This window comes from Drosophila biarmipes, chromosome 3L (genome assembly GCF_025231255.1).
Source record: "Drosophila biarmipes strain raj3 chromosome 3L, RU_DBia_V1.1, whole genome shotgun sequence".
NCBI classification, from domain to species: Eukaryota; Metazoa; Arthropoda; class Insecta; order Diptera; family Drosophilidae; genus Drosophila; species Drosophila biarmipes.
Genome location: NC_066613.1, coordinates 11,872,378 through 11,893,122, shown reverse-complemented (window position 1 = coordinate 11,893,122; position 20,745 = coordinate 11,872,378). Strand labels below are relative to the sequence as shown.

At 43.8% G+C, this 20,745-nt stretch overlaps 1 protein-coding gene across 2 annotated transcripts; it reads left to right on the top strand.

Moving 5' to 3' along the window:
• Positions 1 to 253: 253 nt before the first annotated feature.
• Positions 254 to 20,075, top strand: LOC108028823 (EGFR adapter protein). Of its 2 annotated transcripts, none has more exons than XM_017100809.3 (6): positions 254 to 631; positions 14,178 to 14,371; positions 14,451 to 14,805; positions 18,164 to 18,452; positions 18,550 to 18,830; positions 19,134 to 20,075. In XM_017100809.3, exons 2-6 carry the CDS (start codon positions 14,232 to 14,234, stop codon positions 19,359 to 19,361), a joined length of 1,293 nt encoding a protein of 430 aa, XP_016956298.1. In that variant the 5' UTR covers positions 254 to 631; positions 14,178 to 14,231; the 3' UTR covers positions 19,362 to 20,075. The 2 variants fall into 2 exon arrangements, with proteins under 2 accessions (XP_016956298.1, XP_050742355.1); XM_050886398.1 differs by having other exon boundaries at positions 18,134 to 18,452.
• The last annotated feature ends 670 nt before the right edge of the window (positions 20,076 to 20,745 follow it).

Sequence of the window (20,745 nt, the reverse complement as noted above, 5' to 3'; positions counted from 1 at the left end):
AGTGGAAGTGTGGACGCTGGAAAGTGGAACCCAGTTGGCAGTCACTTGCGATCCACAAACAATGTCCGTGTGAATGGAAGGAAACTGGTTGCTGCTGCCGGCGTCGCTGTTGCCGCTGCTGTCGCTCGTGTTGCTGGTGCTGCTAGTGTTGCTAGTGTTGCTGGTGTGTCTGTTGCCGCTGCTGCCAGCTGAATGCCTGGCCTGGCCTGGCCTGGCCTATTGAATGTGCATCAAAATTTATGTGGCCTTTTTTAGTCGTTTGCGTTGAGTCAGCGGAAGCGAACGTCGTCGTCGGAGCAGCAGCAGCAACATCGCGCCTACAGCAGCAACATTCGTCGTGTGTTGCTGGTTTCGGTTGAAAATCGCAAATACAAAGAGACAGGTTGCCAGGCGGATTAGAGTTGCAGCCCATTTCGTAACCGCTGAGAAGTGTGTGTGCATATTTAAGCCATTGCGAAACAAGTGTTGACGGAAAAATAAATAATCAGAGAAACCAGCAACATTTGTGTGTGTGCCCCAAAATATACGTAAATTAATTGATTTATACCTGTGACCTTTGGAGGTGAACGCTCACCTGTTGCTTTATGCATGCAAGGAGCGGGATGTTGGACTGAACAGTATAAATTATAAGGTAATTAAATAATTATGCAATCATTTTAAAAAATTCCCTCTGTGTTTGTGTTTTTAACTGCAACATTAATAATCTGAAACAGAATCTTTGAAGCAGAGGTTTTGTAGGATCGTTTTGATGCGTACATTCACGTTATTAATTGGCAATTGGTTAAATTAAATCTATTTCAATAAGAGTAATTGAATTAGGAATGTTGTAAGATTGTTTGGATGCCTAAATTGACGGCATTAAGTGACCAATTGTAAGTTTTTTGTTGCGATGTGATCAAGGTACTTTCCTGATAAGTATTATTTCTAAGATAATTAACTTATTATGCAATCATCTCAGTCTAAGCGGCCGAGTTAGTTGTTCAGAATTAATCAAGCTCGTGGGCAGGCATAAATATGCAAATTAAATTGAGGAAGCCGGAGATTGTTACACTTAGTTGGTCAGCTGGGGCTGAAGGAGAACAAGTTCTGCGGTTGTCTCGTCTCCATGCTCCTTCCTTGGCCTGAGAAGCGTGAGAATATTCACTGGGCATTAATTAGCCGAAGAAATCGACATAAAGCCATCGGCTGTGCTTGTGGGATTTCCTTGCGAGTGGAGCGGCCAGCGTGTGATTGTGGGCCAACTAATTGCTGGCGATCGCAAAGGAAACAAACACGCCACTGCTCGCGACTGTGGGTGAGGTTCGCCAGACTCTAAGAGCCCATTGAACCAGGTGTGGGCCTTAAAATACTCGGGAACGGCATAAATCACACCCCTGCTCCTTGGGCCGCATCCTGGCCATGTTGGCACAGCGTGCCATTAAACACAGACCCACTCCATAGACTCATTAAGGTTTTAATTTACAAGTTTAACTCGAGATTTAAACACCGAGATTTATATGCGTGCCGCGCGAGGCAATAATCAACGGCAACAACTCGCAATCACGTACGGCAACAAGCGAACCCACCAGCAACATCGCAAGAGCAACAGCAACACAGGCCACACCAGCAACAACATGCGCCAGTGTCCACCTACGCAGATTGCTTAAACAAACCCTCAATGAGGAGGCCCGTGTCGGAATTGTGTCGGCCGGTAATCGAATATGCAACTCATGGGGGAAACCTTAGCTTTAAGACAAAACATGACAACAGCAAAAACACGATGCAACAGCAACACAAAGATGAAGATTCGCGCAAACAAACAGAAATTGAAATCATTTAGCAGGGAAAGAAGGATGTTCGCTAGGGTACAAAATAAACCGAAATGACAACGTTGATTAAGCTCGCCCCCAATGGGCCATGGCTGAAGCCTGACCTGGACAACAGCAACACCGGCAGGGGCAGCAGCAGCAGCAGCAGCAACAACTGCAGCACGCACCTGCAGCCTGCAACAGCCGCCAATCATTCGAGGATGCGGATGCAACGACGACAGCAGCTCTCAGGTTGACTAGAGCAACACGTGCATGTGATTTGGAAGACAAAAACCGTTCTAATTTCTCAACTGTCAGCTGAGAGAGGTCTCCACTTGTCCCCCGGCAACCAGCAGGCAGCAAGCAGCGACTAGCGACGAGCAACTTGCAACCCCAACTCGTTAGCTGTTGCCATAGCAATTATGCAGCTGGGCCTCACAAAAGAAGGTCGACATTGCTGTTACTGTTGCTGTTCCGGCTCTTTGGCTCTGGCTCATGTCTTCATTTTGGACTTTTTTGCAGCAACTACACATGTTGCTGGCGTGCTCGAGCAGCGGCAGCAGCAACGCTTTTTGTTTGTTTGTTTGCATTGGCCAGCACTTTTGGCCTTTGGCGCTGGGATGTTAACCCTAAACCTGGCTGCTTTTATTAAGCCACCGCGACCAAGTCACTTGCACTGCACCATCACGCACTCAAAAAAAACTTAAAATTGTTCCTCACAATCAAGAAACCCACTTCCTTAAAATCCAAAAAATAAATTATTTTAAATTTTAGAAAAATAAATTAAATTAATTTAGAAAAATAAATAAATTTTCTGAGAAAATATTGTTCTCGAACTTTTTTAAGTAAAATTCTTTCTTGAAAACTCAAATAAAAACCCTGTTGAATCAAAGAATAGGCCATAAGAGGAGAGATTTCTTAAGAATATAATTTATTTTTATGAGTGCACCACCAACCACCGCACCACCAGCAGAACAACTGCAATCTGGGCGCTTTTTAATAGTTTTTAGCTGCAAACACGTTTTTGCTCGGGCCCTCTGGTGTTGACGTCGCCTTTGGTTTTCCATCGTTTACCTCCGCTTTTCTCCACCCCTCACCCCACCTCTAATTTGCACCGCTTTAATTTTTCCTTTTTATTTGCAACACTTGTCGTTTAAATGCAGCAGGAGCAGCAGAATCAGCGGCGGCGGCGGCAAAGTGTGGCCAATAAATTAAGCGGAGCCAAAAAAGAGACACACCGAGCAGAAATATCATCAAAAGCCCAGGTTGCTGGGGGAAATTATCTATGTGTGGCTGGCTGCCAGAGGTTCTCAGCCCGGGAGACTCTGGGCTCCCAAGATCCAGCTCCCCAGTCTCCGCGGACGCAGACTCGGCTCCGTGCACAATCGCAACAAATGGCATTTTTATTGATATTTCGCTCGGTTCGCTTGGCAGCCGCATGTTGAAATATGCGCGCCACCTGTTGATTTTGTTTTTCGATTGCAGGAGGAGCAGTAGGTGAACCCACAGCCATACCCTCCTCCAAACATATATATATATATGGTGCACTAAGGATCGGTGGCTGGCGGGGCTGCTCGTGATTTGCGCTGCAAATTAAAAGCGAGGGCGATGCATATAAATAGCAATTTGGACAGGCGAATTAAGGTAAACGACTGCAGCAACAACAAATCTCGCAAATACCAACGACGGAGGTGGAAAAAGAACTCGGATCGCCGAGTGCCTTGTCACATAATGGAGTGGAATTATATCAACGGCGTGACTTTAATTTTCTGCGAATTAAACAGAGGTGGGCAGGCATGCCGAGCCAACGGCTGGCAATCAAGTAACTCAAACAGAGGCATAATTTAGGACAGGTAGTTAAGCAGGAGAAGGGAAAAATACACAAATACTTAACTAAAGATGCTTAATTTTAGGAGGTACATACACTGTCGTTCTAGGACTAGCATGCCTTAAATTTTATTATAAACCAGAAACCAAGAATAGTTGGCTGAAGAACAAAATTAATTTAACCACCCGTACTTTTGTTTGACTGTTCCGTAAGACTCTATTTAAACACCCATAAAAGGGCCCGAATTCCCCCTAAAAATGCTAAGTACTTCCCTGAATTCCCCTGTAAAACGCCCTCTTTGAAACTCGAGTGAACCATCAGAGAGTGACTGCAACCCTCGAAACTGGAAACTTTTAGCTAACGAAACTCGCAGCTAAGTAAATTCCAAGTTTATCAGCTGCTGCTTGCCCACTCGAAAGTAACTTTATCAGACGGCCTGCATCCAATTAAAGGTTTTTCCGAGCATTTAGTGGATTGCATTTTCGTTTGCTCTAATAAGATAAGCCCAGGAAGTGCAGCTCGAACTCGTGGCTATCGACAGAGCGACGACGACAGGTAGAGATCCAGATAGAGCGCCCGATAAGCAGCAAATTTGACAGGCATAAAGCAAATAACAGCCGACCGGCGGACAGGTAGAAGACATGGCGCAGTGGGAACCTAAACTACCACTGCACCGGGGGAGAGGGCTGTGAAAATTAATGAAACCAGTTCGGAGCATTTTTATTGTTCGCCTGTCGTTTAATTAAAAGACAATCAAAGTCGGGGCCGCAGCTGGCCAGCTGGATGGCCTGGAACAAAGGCGGAGGGGAAGCGAATGTCCAGCGGATGCCAAGAGTTCATCAAAATCAGGAGCAACATCAAAACCGGCAAGATACCGACTGCAGGCATCGTGATCCCCAGATTGCCCGGCTCTGCGCTCCCCAGTCCTCACTCCGCGGTGCCCCAAAACCGAGCAGGGGGCAGCGGTAGACAGAACCTGCTCCGGGGATTGGGGATTCTTTATCGACATGTTTATGCGTTCCGTTTGCCCCCGAACGAGAAGTCCGACAAATGTATAAATATTTACACGAAATATTTACGATTAGGAGGGCCTGGCAGCGGGGCAACCGCAATATCGCCGCCTCTTAATGAAATGCTAACGATATTCATTGGAAAAATCACAAGCGTAACGAGCCCGGGAGGAAAAACCGCAGATGCCAGCCATGGCCAGAGCCAGAGTTTACAATTTCAGTTTCGGAGCTGCGCCGCCGTTGCAACAAAGGAAAATTATGCAAATGCTGGGAAATTGTTTCGGCCTCAACCCGGCAATTTTCACCGAGCATTTTGGGCAAATCAATTTCAATTGCCTGGCCATTGGCCGGAGGCGTTTTCAGCCGAAGCTCTGGGTGGGGCGTGGCGGGCCATGGCTTATAATAATAATTGAATAAATTGAAGCTGCAATTGAATCGAGGCCAGGCTGGCAGCCCGGCCAGCTGGGCAGGTGTAAGTTGGCCAAGTGGAAGCGCTTCGGTTTGGTTTCCGTAATGGAAATGCCACTTTGTTGCCGGCAGCAGCCTGCGGCTATGGCCGGGCTATAAATGTAAGCCGTCCCGAAATGCAATGCCGTCCAGCTTCAAGCCAAAGACGAGGAGATGCCAGATCCCGAGTCGTGTATAATTAAAGCAAATGTGTTTTGTGATTGGTCCCGAATCAGGGTTAAGTACCCCAGCTCATTTGCATGCCGTGCAATTCAGCCATTCTGCAAGCCGCAGTCCTGCAATTATCCCATCGCCAGTCGAGGGCGACCACACAGCGGATCTCGGCGGCTCATCACCGGCATCAGCCCGTTCCGACCCAAGGCCAGCGCCGTAATAACTGTTACTCTTCATCAAAATAATGTAATTATCCAAATTGTTTTCCTTGAAATTTGTTTACATCATTGCCGTAGTTCCTTGCGCGTGTGGGCAAAAAAAGAAGCAGGGCAGCAAAAACGAGCAGGAAATTCACATGTTCCCCAATTCGAACTCGAACACACTCTTTTTTCGCACTTAATTACATATTCTTGAATTACATATCCATGAAATCAATTAAAAATGCGATTATACCCTTTTATTAAAAAAATTATAGGACTTTAATTCTGAGACTTTCAATTAAATATGCGATAAAAAACTGTAATACCTTTTTGATAGATCTATTTATAGTAAGGTTAGACAATTATAAAAATTATAGTACCCATATTATTTCTGTGAATTGCTTTTCCGTCCAGATTATTACACAAAGTATATTAAGATCAAAATTTTAAAATGGGATGGATGCATATTCTAAAAAATTACATGAGTGAAAAAAAAGTCTTAATAAAACCAGAAAAAAAGAAACAAATTCATTCAATGTATAACATAATATTTGACATGTTTTTCCCTATAATGGATCATCTTAAGTTCGAGGGCGAATAAAGAGTATAAATTTGTGTATTCCCTTAACTATGACTAGCAGCAACTCTTCTGTAGGGCATTTTACGAAATTTCTGCAGCAAGGCAAAGCGGTTCCCGTTAAGAGCCACTCGAAGAGGGCTAACACACACTGCCGAACATAAACCAACACACACATTAGACGCTGCAGAGCAGCAGGAGCTTCTGCCTTTTTGCATGGGCTCCTGCTGTTGCTGCAGCCTTGCACTTTTCCAAACCGACGCTTCAGAAACAATTTCATTATAGCGCCAGCAGCAACATTATCATCAGGCAACTCCGGTCGCCACACATCATCTGCATCCAGAGCATCGCCCCTCCCCAAGCCCCATCTCGTGTGGCACAATCTTCATTATCATTAAAGCAGAGCACAGGAAAGCACTGCTAAACTGTTTAACGTTTTCCCCTCTTACCCATTTTTTGCCGAAGCTTCCGCCCTTGCTTTTATCCCTTTTCTGGGCTAAGTACTCGGCAGGATCTGCATATATGTGCATACATGCTTGCCATAATCCGCCTGGGTAGTTGCATTTTAATTGCATTCCACGCTCTGCTTTATTTCCCTGGCGCGGAATGAAAAACTTTTCGCTTTTTCCAGCTTGGGTTAAACACCTCAAGCTGTCACTGAAAAGTGGCATTTCACGCTGCGTGGAAAATTGAGCCGGAAAAGCTCTTAACTTTCAAGTGCACCTGGAGTATTTGCCGCCGTTCCGAAGAGATCCAATCGATAGAAGCTCTTAGGGATCCGTTTTCCCATCACTTGGCGGTCCAATTGCTTTGAACAATTTTCGGACGCCACTTTGGGGACCAGCATTTCCCATTTTCCACGAAGACTTTTCCATTCGGAACGGCCCCTGCCCGCTGTCAGCGTCGAGCGGCATGTCAACAACAATAATAATTGTAATAACCAAGCCGGCGACGAGTATGAGCCATATATACATGGCCGGCTATTAAGGCCATGTTCTGCTGGCAACAGGCTGACAGGCCAAGTTAGCAGAGGGTCGCGGCTGCCAGGGCGGGGCAGGTGAGGCAATCAAGGCACAAAACTTTGCTGCCAACGATTTACTTTGCGAATCGTCGTGTGGGGCGCCGTTGGCCGTGGACTCGTCTCGGTTTAAACTGGATATTGTCCGCCAAGAATAGAGCCCAAAGTGGCGGGAACATCTCGGGGGCGGGCCGTGTGGGGGTGTTGTACGAACTGCAGGGTCATAAAAAGCCAGCTTGGTTGCCAGACAGACGGAATATCAAGCAGGGAAACTCTGGGTTAAAGTTTATTCAGCGAAAATTTACGACTAGTTTTTGGCAATAATGAAAATTTGTAGATGCTAAAGTACGAGTAAATATGAATTCCCCATTACCAGGATATTTACATCAATAAAAGCGAAGTATTGATGAAACTATATTCAGCTCGGAAGTATCTGAGTCCCTCATGTTTACAAGTATCTCATGTCTCATGAAGTTCTTAGAGTCATTTAATCAAAGAAAATATATTAAAAGAAAAGTATATATAAACTACAAAATACAATACAACACCTTCTTCTTAAAGGTATTTATTTAGTTAAATATTAAACTACAACATTCCATCAAGATCTATTTCATACTCTCTCTCTTTTAGTAAGACTTACTCAGTGTGAGTAATGAACTTCCTTTCGATAACGAACTGCACTGATCCTGAAATTTGCTTCCACTTAACCCACTTAGTGCGATCAATCCGGCCGGGCAATGTGCGCAGCGAGAATGAAAAGATGTAGTACCAGGCGCAATGGACCGAAAATTGCCCGACTTGATTAGCAATTCCAATTAGAAGTTTTTCTGACAGGCTGAGCGACAGGCATGGCAGTCGCCCCCCCCCTCCACCCAGCCCCTGGCCATCCTGGCAGCCAATCATCATTATGATGTTCATCTGGCATGCACAATAAAAATAAACAGATCATAAATAATATATGAATTCAATTCATATCTAAAAGGATTTGCGGTTAAGACGCCGCCACGCACAAATATGGCGTGGAAAACGAGTTTTCTTTGTGGCAGAAGGAGGGTCTTAACAGGGGCTTACAGAATCCAGCCGCAGAGATCGCGTAGATGCAACCAAAAAAGAAAAAACCAAACTGAGGAAAAGAAAACAAGAAAAACACGTAGAGCGGCGAGGTGAACTCACTTTTTACCCCCTTGTAACGTCTGCCGGCAATTTCCCAATGCCGGTTGTGAAATTTCTGGCCGGGCTGCGAATGTTTCATGGCCAAGTTAACAGGCGCTCAGCGGCGAGAGCAGTCGGCCGGAGCGATCTAGCCGGGCTGAAAGAGGGAAAAAATGGTAGACCGGAATGAAAACCATCATTAAGCTGAGTTTGCGGCAACATGCAACATGCAACTAGCAACCAGCCGGCAGCAGCAACCGCCGAAGTTCAAGTTCAACGCCAGGCTACAACGAGTTATTGTTTCTCGACAAGATTCTTTCCACTTATTACACAAGTCATCAGTCGTCGTCGTCATTTTCGTTCCCATCCTGCTACCCGTCATCATCTGGGCTGTCATCTTTGACATTAGCCGGGATCTGGCCGTATCCCTCTTAGCTCTCAGAGCTCAGCACTCTCAACTCTTAACGGCCGAAATTGCAGGAGGCGTTGCCGCATCATTATCAACTGATTGTGAGCACTGAGCACCGGCTACCGTATCCTGTTCAGTCCCGGGACCCAATTTCATCTCACCGGAAAGCGACGCGGCATTCCAAAAAGATGTGAAAAAAGAATGCAGGAAGGGGAGAAAGCCGGGGAAGACCCCCTCTTGACGGCACTAATTGTTAATTAATGGAATGCAGGCGTGCCTTGAGCCTGCCCCTGGCATTTCGGTTTTCGACTCGCCTGGAAGTTATTGCCACACTTTGTCGGGGCTGCAAGTCATGTTTGGGGCTCAGATAACATAATTCCCGACCAACTGAGTTAAGAACGAGGAATAAGGGCCTTTTAAAACTCACAAAAAATATAGTAATTGAGTAAAACAGGGTTTACAGAACAGGTAGATCACTACTCACTAAAATAAACAATGATTTAAAACAAGGTTTACAACCGTATTAATAAATTAAACAAGAATGTGTTTTAGTCTCAGTATTTCTTGGCTTACAAGCACATGTTTTTAAATTCCTATTAAAATTCAATATTCCTTTTAGGTGAAGGCAAATACCCAGAACAATTTAGAAAGTCATCTGTGGAGCCCTTTCCCCACGGCCACCTATTGATACAGTTCTTTCTGGCTTTTCGTAGGCACTCCGTAAGGAGAACAAAGATCCCGAAATGCAGCCCAACATATTTCATTTTCCCAGCCAACGAGGCAAAAGTTTTTCAATCTCCCCGGAAAATGCATCAGCTTTCCTCCGCCCTGCTCAGGTTACATAGTCTGCGGCAAACTGTGTCATCAGACTGGCATAACTTTTATTGAACTGTCACCTGGGGGGAGTTATAACTATCTTTCAGTCTCTCTCTCTTTATAGGAACACAGTATAGTTCAGGGAGTGCGGAGGAGTCAAAGGTTGGGAGACCCAAAGGTGACAAGTGCCGAGTCAAATGCCGCAGACATTTGTATAAATTATTACAGTCGCCCCATGGCGGCGTTCAAAGCTTTTCTCGATATGCATTTATGATTGCATGTGGCATTTGCATGAGGGTGCCACGCCCTCTCTTGTCTTTCACCCGGCCCTCCGCTTTTCACTTGTTGAACAGCTGACTTTGTCTTTTTCGGGACTCAGTTTCCTTGGGGTCCCATGAGTCGGCATCGGAATGGAAGACGGACCTCGAGCGGAGGACGGTTTTCTCCCGTGGCTTTTTGGTATTTGCACGACACAATCATTAAATAGCCATGGCCAAGTGCTGACAACCACAAGTACGGCAAAAACAAAAACAACAAATTACAAGCTCACATTGTCGGAGTTGCACTTTAGGCGACATAAATTTTATGTACGTCGCCAAGGCAGAGCAAACAAAAAATACGGCAAAAAGGCGTTCGTTTTGAATTGCGGCGGGCTTAGATACCCTTTCAAAATACATAATCTTCTAAAATTCCTAGTCAATAAAATACCAATCATTTTGAATTTTCAGTTAATATTGTTAATATTATGAAATTAATTTTTGGAAAGTATGACCCTAGCTAATGGAATTAAAATTTTAAACAAGCACTTTAAGCCCGACAGATAAAATCATTTTATTACTTAAATATTTTTAAAATATGTATTAAAGTCTTCAAGGCATAGCTGAAATAGCTCTGGTAAGAGTGTAAGAAAAGAAGACTGAATTCAGTCCAAAAGCTGCAGCAACAACAACATCGGCAGCCAGGAGGTGTCAATGTACAATTGCAGCAACAACAACAATGGCATTGGCCACAAAGAGCTGCCACAACAAAACAAAGAACCCATTGTTGTTGTTGTGCTTTTTGTTGCTGTTGGTGTTGCCGCTGATGTTGCTGTTGCACATGCCAAATGCGGACAGAGACACGACGCCAAGGAGCCCGATGCCCGGCCGCAAGGCTCCTCATGCTACTAAACACTCAGAAAAATATAAAAAAATTATTTAGCAAGACTAAATTGTGTATAATTAAAAGTTAAACTTGAATCGAAGTACTCATTCGGTATAAAAGGTGTACAAAAAAGTTGTTAAAATCAATTAGAATTTAGGACAACAAAAGAGTCTTTGCTTTGGAAGATGGTCTTTGAAGACCTTTATAAGTGTTACATCATCTCAAGTATCATCACAAAAGTTTCTCTTTAAATTTTCTCAAGTGACTTTCCCATCAAATTAGAAAGTATAAGCATTAGTTGCAGTGCAGCTGAGAAGTCCTCCGTCCCTTAAGGCGGCTACACAGCATTTCTCACTGTTCTATTGACACACGCAACGCTCGTCTTGGAATGTTGCCGCCGTTGTCGCCATCGCTGCGGTTAGTGTAATTACGCGAGTCGCATTAGCACAACAAATCGACCCCACAGAGCTGCATTTAATTAGTGGCTCAGCAACGTGGACAACGACGGCGATGGCAAAATGGCAAACATGTCAGGCGAAATTGTTGGCATAATTCATAATTGAACTGCATTCGTGGTCGCCACACGGTCTCACATCCTCAGCCGCATCTTTGGTATCTTAGCCAATTTGGAGGGCCCAACTCCGCTGGCTTTGATGGCTACATAAATTTTGTGATAGGTTGTGGCGCCCAACGTGGGGCCGTGCTTAGTGTGTGTCGTGCCTGGTATGTAATGTACCGCAGCCCCTTCATCCTCGCCATCCTGATCTTTAAACTGCCGATTTTATACACTACCAGGAGGGGGTATATTTATATTGCCTTCAGGGACGGAAGCTTGCAAAGCCAAGGAGGTAGGGTGTTTAATTTGATTTGGAGTTAAAGCAAGTATATGGTAGTAATATATTCAAAAACATGCTAGTTTATATAGAAAAATGAAAAAGTATCTTAAACCCCTCATCCTCTTGATTTTCCTACTTATTGTGCTCGCTGCCATTGCTAAGAGTCTTTTAAATACTGTAGCCTCCTGTGCACTGGGCGCACCTACAACATTCGAGGTTGTATAAGCGGCAGTACCGCTATTTCTCGCTCTTTGGAGTTGTTAGCCGAGTATTCCATTACCACAATTCACATGTCGGCCCAAAAGACCACCCAGGTTATTGTTTCCGCGACTGTATCTGTATCTGCAAATGTATCTGCAACTCTGTTTTTCGCCGGGTTCAAAGACTGTTGACATTCGTGGGTTATTGTTATTGCGATTGTTGCGGCAACCACATCCGTTTTAGTTGCATGTTGCCATTGCAGGCCATTGATTGACGTAAGCGCTTTAAAGACTTTGTCAAACGGGGTCCATAAAGAACCGACTCCGCTGTTGGCTCTGGAGTGCAATTTGCCAAAGGGATTGGGTTCCGTACCGAAAAATATGAACAAGCCAAATGGGAAAGCAAGGACCGGGAAAAGGCCCAAGCGGCAGACATGAGACACCAACACTTCATATGACAATCAAACTTTGTCTGCAGGAAGCCAAGGGGGAACAAAAAACTATTCCGAACGATTTAACAATGAATTCTGCTGCAAAATCTCCATGAAAATAGATATAAACGCAGAGACAGACAGACGGTGGAAAGAGGTAATGGTGGGAAGTAGCACATAACCATAATATCAATTTCAATAAACTAACAAGCAAATGTGCGAGATGTGAGCGGAAGCGGACTAACACAGTGCGGACTACATAGGAACTTATGGAGCGCACAGAGGATGTGGATATGAAGGTTGTCATATGGCAGCAGACACACGGACAGGTGCCATAAAAGTAAATTTCAATTCCCAGCGAGCGAAAGAATAACAGAACGGAGCCGAGTATATTGAGAAGATTGGGGAAATGAAAACAACTTGGCAATAGGAGATGCCGAAACTGCAACCAGGAGGTGTCCAAATGCTTACCAGACGATTGCCAAGTAGATAAAGGTCTCCCAGGAGTGTGGTTATAAAAATCTTAAAAGGCCACACAACCAATCAATAAGACACCTAAAAATATTTTTAAAAATGGTTTCAAATGGTTACCTTAAGTTACACCCCTTATCTATTTGTAAATGAAACTTCCAAGCAGTTTAACTTTAACTCTGGTAGCTCTTCCCCAAAACAGCAACTAGAATAAACTTTCCCTGCAGTTGTGTTTTTCGCAAATGTTCTATGCAGTTCCAGTTTTCTTGAATGGATAAAAACCCCTTGCTTGTCACCAACAAACAGCAATAAAATCCCAACTTTCTGGCGAAATTTATTGAGCAAAACTTTAACTCGAACCGAGACAAAGCCAGAAACACAGAACTAAGTCTGTATTCGAGTATCCTTCGCAACGAAGTAAGTAACTTCCCGGTTGAAAGGCGCACAAGAGTGTGCTATGCAAAATGTTGTCACTCTGCAGTTTGCAGATATTTGTAGCTTATTATCCTTGTAGCTACAACATGTGGATGCGTTTGCTGTATGACAAGTCAAATTAACATGTGCGACACAATCCTCACTCACTTTCCCCCCAAAAGGAACCCGAGTTGCAGTTGTCACTCGACACTTTGCAAAACTCTGCTCGAGGTGCCGGCAAATGTCAGCACATTTGTGACTCCTCATCCTTGGCCAAATTAATGCCCGGCCAGCATGGCGTATACTTGTTAAATGCAGAGCAGCATCTCAGAGCATCCAAGAACATCTCAACAACTGTCGACATTTTCGCCTCCAGCTGCATCTTTTCTTACACTTCCACCACCGCCCAGTGATTTTCCACCCTTTCTTGCATCCCCTTCAGTGTTGCAAGCTCTTTTGTTGCACAATCCAAGCCATTGTTCATTGTTTAAAAGTGGGTAAAGTGGTGCAGCACAGGCTGGAGAATAATAAAAACTGATGCAAGACGAGACCTTCGGGGCAAAGTTAAGGCCTCCTTTGGTCCATTCTTCTTCCTTGGCTCCGATTCAACCTTAACCCACATTCGGTTTCAGTTATCAGGCACTCCACTGGAAAGCAGAAAACCAGAAAACCACTGTCGAAAGAGCTTTAAAAATTAATATGCTGAAAATCTTGAAACAATTTGCAAACTAATAGCAAAGGGCTTAAAATCGCATTAAAAGTTTCCCTCAAGAACTATCGGCCCAGGCCACAGGCACCCAAACACGCATATATAGTTTTATACGCTGAGAGATTCAATAAGCAGCAAGTTGTGGGCACAAAGTTTGCAGTCGGAAAGGCTTAAAGCCTTTCGCAAGTGGCAGCAGCTTAAAGCCAAACTTTTTGCCAGAGGCGAAAAATACTGCACTGGCAGAATAAGTCAAGAAATCATCAACGATGCCATTAGCATAGAGTCCAGAAGTGACCGAAGTTCTTGCCCTCAAGAGTGGGTTCTGGCAAAAAGTTGGCTGGGTTTCTTCAAAGGGGTTGCTGAAACTTTTAACAAGCTCTTTGCATTTCTTCAGCTTGACGCAGAAGAAAGGAAACACATAAGAAGATAAACAGGTCTTCTTTTACCCTAAATGTCTGGTGACCATGTCATTTTACTTAATTATTAGGTATTCAAAAATGCTGAAAGGAATTAAGATTGTTTCAGTTATATAATTGTATTTACATCATTTTTCAGATGCATTGAAAATTCAACGACCTAAAAACCTTATAAAAGACCAGCTCTATATTAATGACCATGCAGGATATACGCCTACGCCTGGAACCACAGCACAGTACGGCCACGTTTATATCCTCCTCATCTGCCTCGTCGTCCTCATCCCAAACAGCTGAGACCACGCTGATTGAGGCAGCTGAGGACTCGCCAGCCAGGTGAGCGAAGAAAAAACTCCCCTAATCTTCATCTCAAAGTTCCTTTTCCGTAATCCTCGGGCTCATTTGTTAACCGCAGTGAAGCAGCTGTTGGAGCAGTGACAAAGACATCGCCGCAGCATTACTTCCATTATCATCATCCGCCGACGCACCCGCACCCGCACCCGCACCCGCAGCCCCAGCCCCGCCAGCAGCAGCATCCGCATAGCCACTCGCATCCGCATCCGCACCTCCAGCGCCGCCCGGTGGAGCAGTTGCATCTGCTGCACAGCCACCACGATGTCCAGGAGCTGCCTGGGCAGGAGCATCCACATCCGCACTCCAGCTCCCACCCACATCCGCATCCGCACCACCTGCGCTCGCCCAGCTCCGAGGAGGATAATTCGCCCACTGAAATGAATAATTGCCGTCGTTTGGTGGATAAGCCGCCGCTGGTAAGTCCCGCGAGGGCTCACTGTAAAAAAAATAATTTTCTTAAGAATATACCAATAAGATGTCAGAAGGGTAGCATTTTTATGAGAGGTGTTAGTATTTATTTTAGAAGTAATTTATTTCGTTTAAATATAAATGTATCATTTTCATTATGAAAGGAATTAAGTAAACTATATGAAGTGATAATATTAAATAATTAATTTCAAACAACGAACTCCGCACAAAACTTAAATGAATTACCATTTTTTATTGGAATAATTTTGATTTTATTAAAAAGGTCAACCTTATTTAATGTTATATTTACTAAAATTCGATTATTAAATAATGGTATCAAATATAATTCTTTTGATAAAATTTTATTAACATTTTTAATAAGAACTTCATTCGTAATCACAGCACAAGCTGTAGTGTATATACTGTAATTCTTCCTACAGTAAGCCGCTTTTTCCTTTTTTTTACCAATTCCGCTGGTTAATATTAACTATTAGCCAAGGTATTGCACAAAAAGCGGATAAAGCTGAGGCAGTCGAGGGAGCAATCACTTTTTGCCTTGTTGCCAGCTTCCTTTGTAGCCTATTTCTCATTGCTTGCAAATTACTTTGCACAGAGCATAAATCTGCTTACGCCGATGATTTGCCAGGAAACCAGGGGGACCGAAAGGCATTACCTATTGGGGCATCGGGCTGGAATGCACTTAATGCCAAAGAAATGCCAAGGAGCGGTGAAAAGGAAAACTTCAAATCGAGACAATATCAACAAAATTCGAGAAATGAGAAAATTGCAAAAATGAGTGGGAATCTTTTGACTGGGGATTAGGTGGAACTCAGTAATGCACTGGATGTTGCCTAACTAAGGGCGGCTTTTGGCATTTTGTACTTTAAGTTTTCTGTTTAGCTCAGCTTAAATCACTTGCATAAAATTGCTCTGCTTGAATCGAATTCAGAAGCAATTGCCGCTGGAGTACGTACTCCACCAGGAAAGTGTTTTCGCCACTAAACCTCCAGCCGAAAAGAGTTCATTAAATTAATTTGCACAAATGCAAATTTTCGAGTTACGGCACTTTGGCACGCGCCACTAGCACAGGTGTAGTGCACACAACTAAAGTGGTACAAAAACGGAAGGACACTGACAGAAATGCTGTATATAATAGAAGATGTCACAGCATAAATCAAATTAGCCAGTAAATTAAAACATACTACTCTTTTATGAGAAGAAAGGTCTCAAAATGGACAATTCACTTTAAAAAGGATCTGAAATTTGATAAATACGAATACTTCTTGCTAGAGAAATCCAATACAAATTCACTAACTAAGCTGACATTTTCACATTAACAGCACTCAATTCTTACTTTTATTATTAAGCAATGTGCACCAATAGTTTATATGCATTTATTGTGGATAAATACGCGGCACATCAAGGAACTTCTGAACTTTGGCATTTAAGTTAACTCGAACTTGATTGCAGTCTAAAACCCAAAGTGAAACGCAGCTAGCTGCGCAAACTAATTACATTCTTCTGTTGGCAGCGACTCAAACCAAATCCCCATTACCATTTATAACTTCTTCCCACTTAGCAGTTTTATGGCAGCGCGTTGAATGCTCCCCATTTTCCTGTAGTGCAGCTTGAAGTTGGAAAATGGGAAAATAGGAGTCCTGGCGGATGGCAGGCAAATGCCGTTAACTTACTGACTTTATGACACATAAATCGCAGCAACAGCGCCAAATGCATCCGACAGCCAGTTGCCGTTGTCACGTGTTTTAGGCCTAGGGAGCGGAGTCCTCGCCAAAAGGACAATGGGACCAACTTTTCCTCGGCGCCGCACGAAAGTAGGCAACGTGCAAAGTTTTCCACAGATAACAAGGCAAGGAAAATGCGAGAAAATCAAATGGCAGAAGGAGCTCTGAGGCTGCTGCTGCTGCTGTGAATGCTGCTTAGACACGTCTATTGTGCCATTGTCTGGCGAAAATACCTTGGAAAATTCCGCCACCCACCAGCCCCCTTGCTGCATTCTTTATAGCCCGGATTTGTCTGCCGGTCGGTCGGGAGTTCCAGTCCTCCGGGCTGCATTGCATAATGCGTGGGGCTCCGGAGCTGGGCTCCCTTCCGATGCCATTAGCATAATGGGGGCATTAGGTTGGCACGATGCTCTGATTGCATACTTAACGACAGCCAAGTGCCGCCGATGTGCCAATTTAATTAGCTGCAATTGAGGAAAAAACGCCGTCCTGAATCGACTAAGAAGTCCCCAGGCCAACTCGAATGCCGGCCAAGCAAATCGCCTTTCATCTCCATAAAATCAACATAATTATCGCAAATTACGAGGAAATAACCAAGTCCAATTTACGTTTAGGCTGCTAATTACGCAACGCAATGGGAAACCATTTAAAGCTGCAAAGGGAAAAACAAAGCCAAAGGCAGTATCAGCCGGCGTCAGAAACTTTCCATTCAGGCTCCAACTCATTTCAAAGTAATTTGCCGCAAAAGCCAGCGGCTGGCGGGTGGGCGTAGTGCGGCCAGGGGGCGTGGCGAACACTGTTTAACATTTTATTGGTAACCAAAAATTTTACACATCAATCTCGGTTGCTTTCGGGGGGAGTGGGTGAGATAAAAGTGGTAAAACACCAAGTGGGAGGTATGTACGTTGTTGTGGTTCTGGCTGTGAGAGCCAAAGTGTGTTTGATGTTTGCTGGGCTTTGTGGGACAGGGGCTACGGGGATGTGCCAGTGGGGGCGGGCCACAAATCCCCGGACGAATGCACACCTGCCCCCGACACTGGGCGGACAACAGAAGTCCCGAATTCGCCATTATAGCAGTGCAAAAACTTTGCCAAATTGGCAGACAACATGCAACACGCAAAATGTATAGTGCGACTAGCAGTTGGCTCACTGAAAGATAACTGATGGGTCAGGGAGACCAATTAGGTATTACAACCTTTTCACAAAGCAGAATACCTTCCGTAAACTATATATAACTTAATTTAAAAAAAAAACACATTTTTTGGAATGCACAAAGTTTGGTTTTTGTTAGTTAGTTTATTGATTTAATATTTTTAAATACCCATTGAGATTTGACTTATGAATAATCGATATAAACATAAAAAACTTAGTAAACAATTTTATATTCTGGGTTTTATTTTCCGCTAGAAAAGTACATTAAAAAAAAAACACAATCTTTGTTTATTTTTCGGCAAAAATATATACATTTTCTTAATTTATCATCAAATTAAGTAGTAATATTTCTAAGTTCCCTTTCAAAAATCTTACGTAATAATTATAAGCCTAATACGTTTGGAGTTTCACACCAAATATTTAATTACTCTTCCAACCAAAGCGCCTTCCCATTTCTCTGTGTGCATTGCAGGTAAAGCGCCTGACCATGGGCATCGGCCTCTTGCGGGGCACCGAGGACAGTCGTCCCCTGGTGCACAGCACCTGCGGCTCCTCCCTGACCTCCGGATCAGGGTGCGGGTCCACTCAGACCATCTCCGACGGCTATGTGAACGAGGCCATCTGCGAGCCGGACAAGTACGTGGCCAGCAAGTTCGGCGACTCCTGCCGCCAATCACTCTCCGCCCTGGAGAGCGCCACCCAGCGACTGCAGGTGGAGCTGCCCGCCAGCAACAAGAAGTATCTGCGGGAGACTTGCAGTGGTAGGTGGTTCATCTTTTAATCACCTAACAACATTCAAAATTCAGTTTACTAGATGTTAATGCTCTAGTTGTATCTGTAATAATATTTTTCGTGCAGCCAACTCCAGTCCGAAGTTGTTTTCTGCCCACGGTTCACTGCGCCTGGATAATCTCAGCCTCTCAGAACAGCAGGAGCTGAAGGGGGCCGCCTGGTTTCAGGCCGGGATTCCCCGGGAAATCTCGCTGGAGGTCTTGTCCCGACAGAGTCCAGGTGCATTTCTGGTGCGCCAGAGCAGCACTAAGCCCGGCTGCTTCGCCCTGTCCCTTCGAGTGCCGCCCCCGTCGCCAAGGGTGGCCCACTATCTGATCCTGAGGACCCAGAGAGGGTACAAGATTAAGGTAAAAACGTTTTAAAATTTTGAAATATCTTATACCTGTAACTCCGCTAAAGATAGTGCAAGGGAGATGGACATTTCCTTGCAGCAACTCAACTTTTTCTGTAATTTAAAAAATAAATATAATTTGGGTAGAACTTCTTAAAGAATTTACCGATTTGAACATTTTTAGTTACAATTAAAAGAGAATAAAAACTACATAAAGCTATTAAAAAAAAACTTTAAAATAAACCTGTAGCTCATTAGATTTTGATCTTTTTTTAGCTGTACTTCTATACCATTTTTTAATTTTTTGTTTCCATTTCAGGGTTTTACGAAGGAGTTCAGCTCCCTGAAGGCGCTTATCACGCACCACTCGGTGATGCCGGAGCTGCTGCCCGTGCCGCTGACCCTGCCACGCCCCCCGAACACCCGATCGCAGCGGTCGCAGGCCGCCTACGGGGGCGGGAGCGGGAGCGGGAGTGGAGGAGCCGACTTTGAGATGTACGGCTCACTGAACGACTTTCGCAAAATGATGGCCGATTTGAATGTGTGACCGCTGGGCGCACTTAATTAATTAAGTAATTATGTCACGTTGATTGAATTAAGCTGCCCGGCTTGTCGCATTGTCCGGGTCGAGACAGGATAACAATCTGTTTAATTTGCGTAATTGGCTGTGCTGGCGACGGTTGACGTGGCTACCGATAAATAGGGTCCATGTCCGTGTGTATTCTGCCCGGCGATGGGCCATCCGTGCACCTGTCCGGCCGCCAGGTGCTACAAAAAGTGCACACATTTTTATTAAAATTTATAATAAAATCAGCCACGTGGGCGCCGACGATGGCGGCTGTGGTTGCGAGGGGCACACGCCCCACACAAATATAGGGAATACGCTCAAATCATTTTTGCGAAACTGATTAAAAAAGTGGAAAAACATGCAATATGTATACGCAAACAGACATCAAGTGATTATTATTTTTCGCGTTTTTAACATTTTTATTTGTTTTGTACGGATTTTGCTGAGTGGCAGGTGCATCAGACAGACATCTGAATGGGGCAGTCGGATTAAATGTTAATTTTGGGGCGGGGAAATCGAGGCGCGGCTGCCGGGATTTGGAGAGCTGCCGTGGGATGGGCACGATGTATTCTTTTTGCGGTGCATTTGATGCATCCTGAGTGCGGACAACTAGCTAGATAGTGTACATGAACTACATAAATAATCAATTATACTGTAACTCAATGTATTTTGTGTAATAAAATAAATGGAAAATACTTGCCAATTTTTATTTTTTCACAATGTAAAATTATAAACATTTTAACCCTCTTAAATTATATATTATTAGATTAAATTAAACTATATTATAATGATAAAATCTGGAAATATCTTACTATGTTAGGCATTAAGAAGGTATCGTTCACAGTCCAACCCATTGAGAAACTACCTGCTCATAATAACAATAATCCTTAAAATGAAATATACCTTGCAATACGCTATTTCTAGCGCGCAAAAAGAGAAAACTAAAATTCAAAAATTCCATATTCCATTGTTCCGATAAGTAATCTTCACTCTTTTTATTTTTTCACAGTGTAAAATTAAAAACATTTGAAACCTCATAAATTATATGATATTAGATTAAATTAAACTGTATTACAATTATACAATCTGGAAAAATCTTACTATATTAGGCAACATGAAGGTAACGCCCACATTCCAACCCATTGAGGTTCTAGGTGCTCATAATAACAATAATCCGCACAATGAGCATTTCAATGAGTCCGCAATGACCCTCGCAACGAGCCTCGCAATAAACATTGGGTCTCGAAATACACTATACGCTATTTTTAGCGCGCAAAAAGAAAAAACTAAAATTCAAAAATTCCATGTTCCATCGTTCCGATAAGTAATCTTCACTCTTTTAGTATATGTATATTGGTATACT

Bases quoted from the DNA above. Each gene is read 5' to 3' on its own strand.
- LOC108028823 (XM_050886398.1), top strand. From the start codon at position 14,232: ATGACCATGCAGGATATACGCCTACGCCTGGAACCACAGCACAGTACG. The intron at 14,372-14,450 runs GTGAGCGAAGAA...TGTTAACCGCAG, and splicing joins GCTGAGGACTCGCCAGCCAG to TGAAGCAGCTGTTGGAGCAG. The intron at 18,831-19,133 runs GTAAAAACGTTT...TTTCCATTTCAG, and splicing joins AGAGAGGGTACAAGATTAAG to GGTTTTACGAAGGAGTTCAG.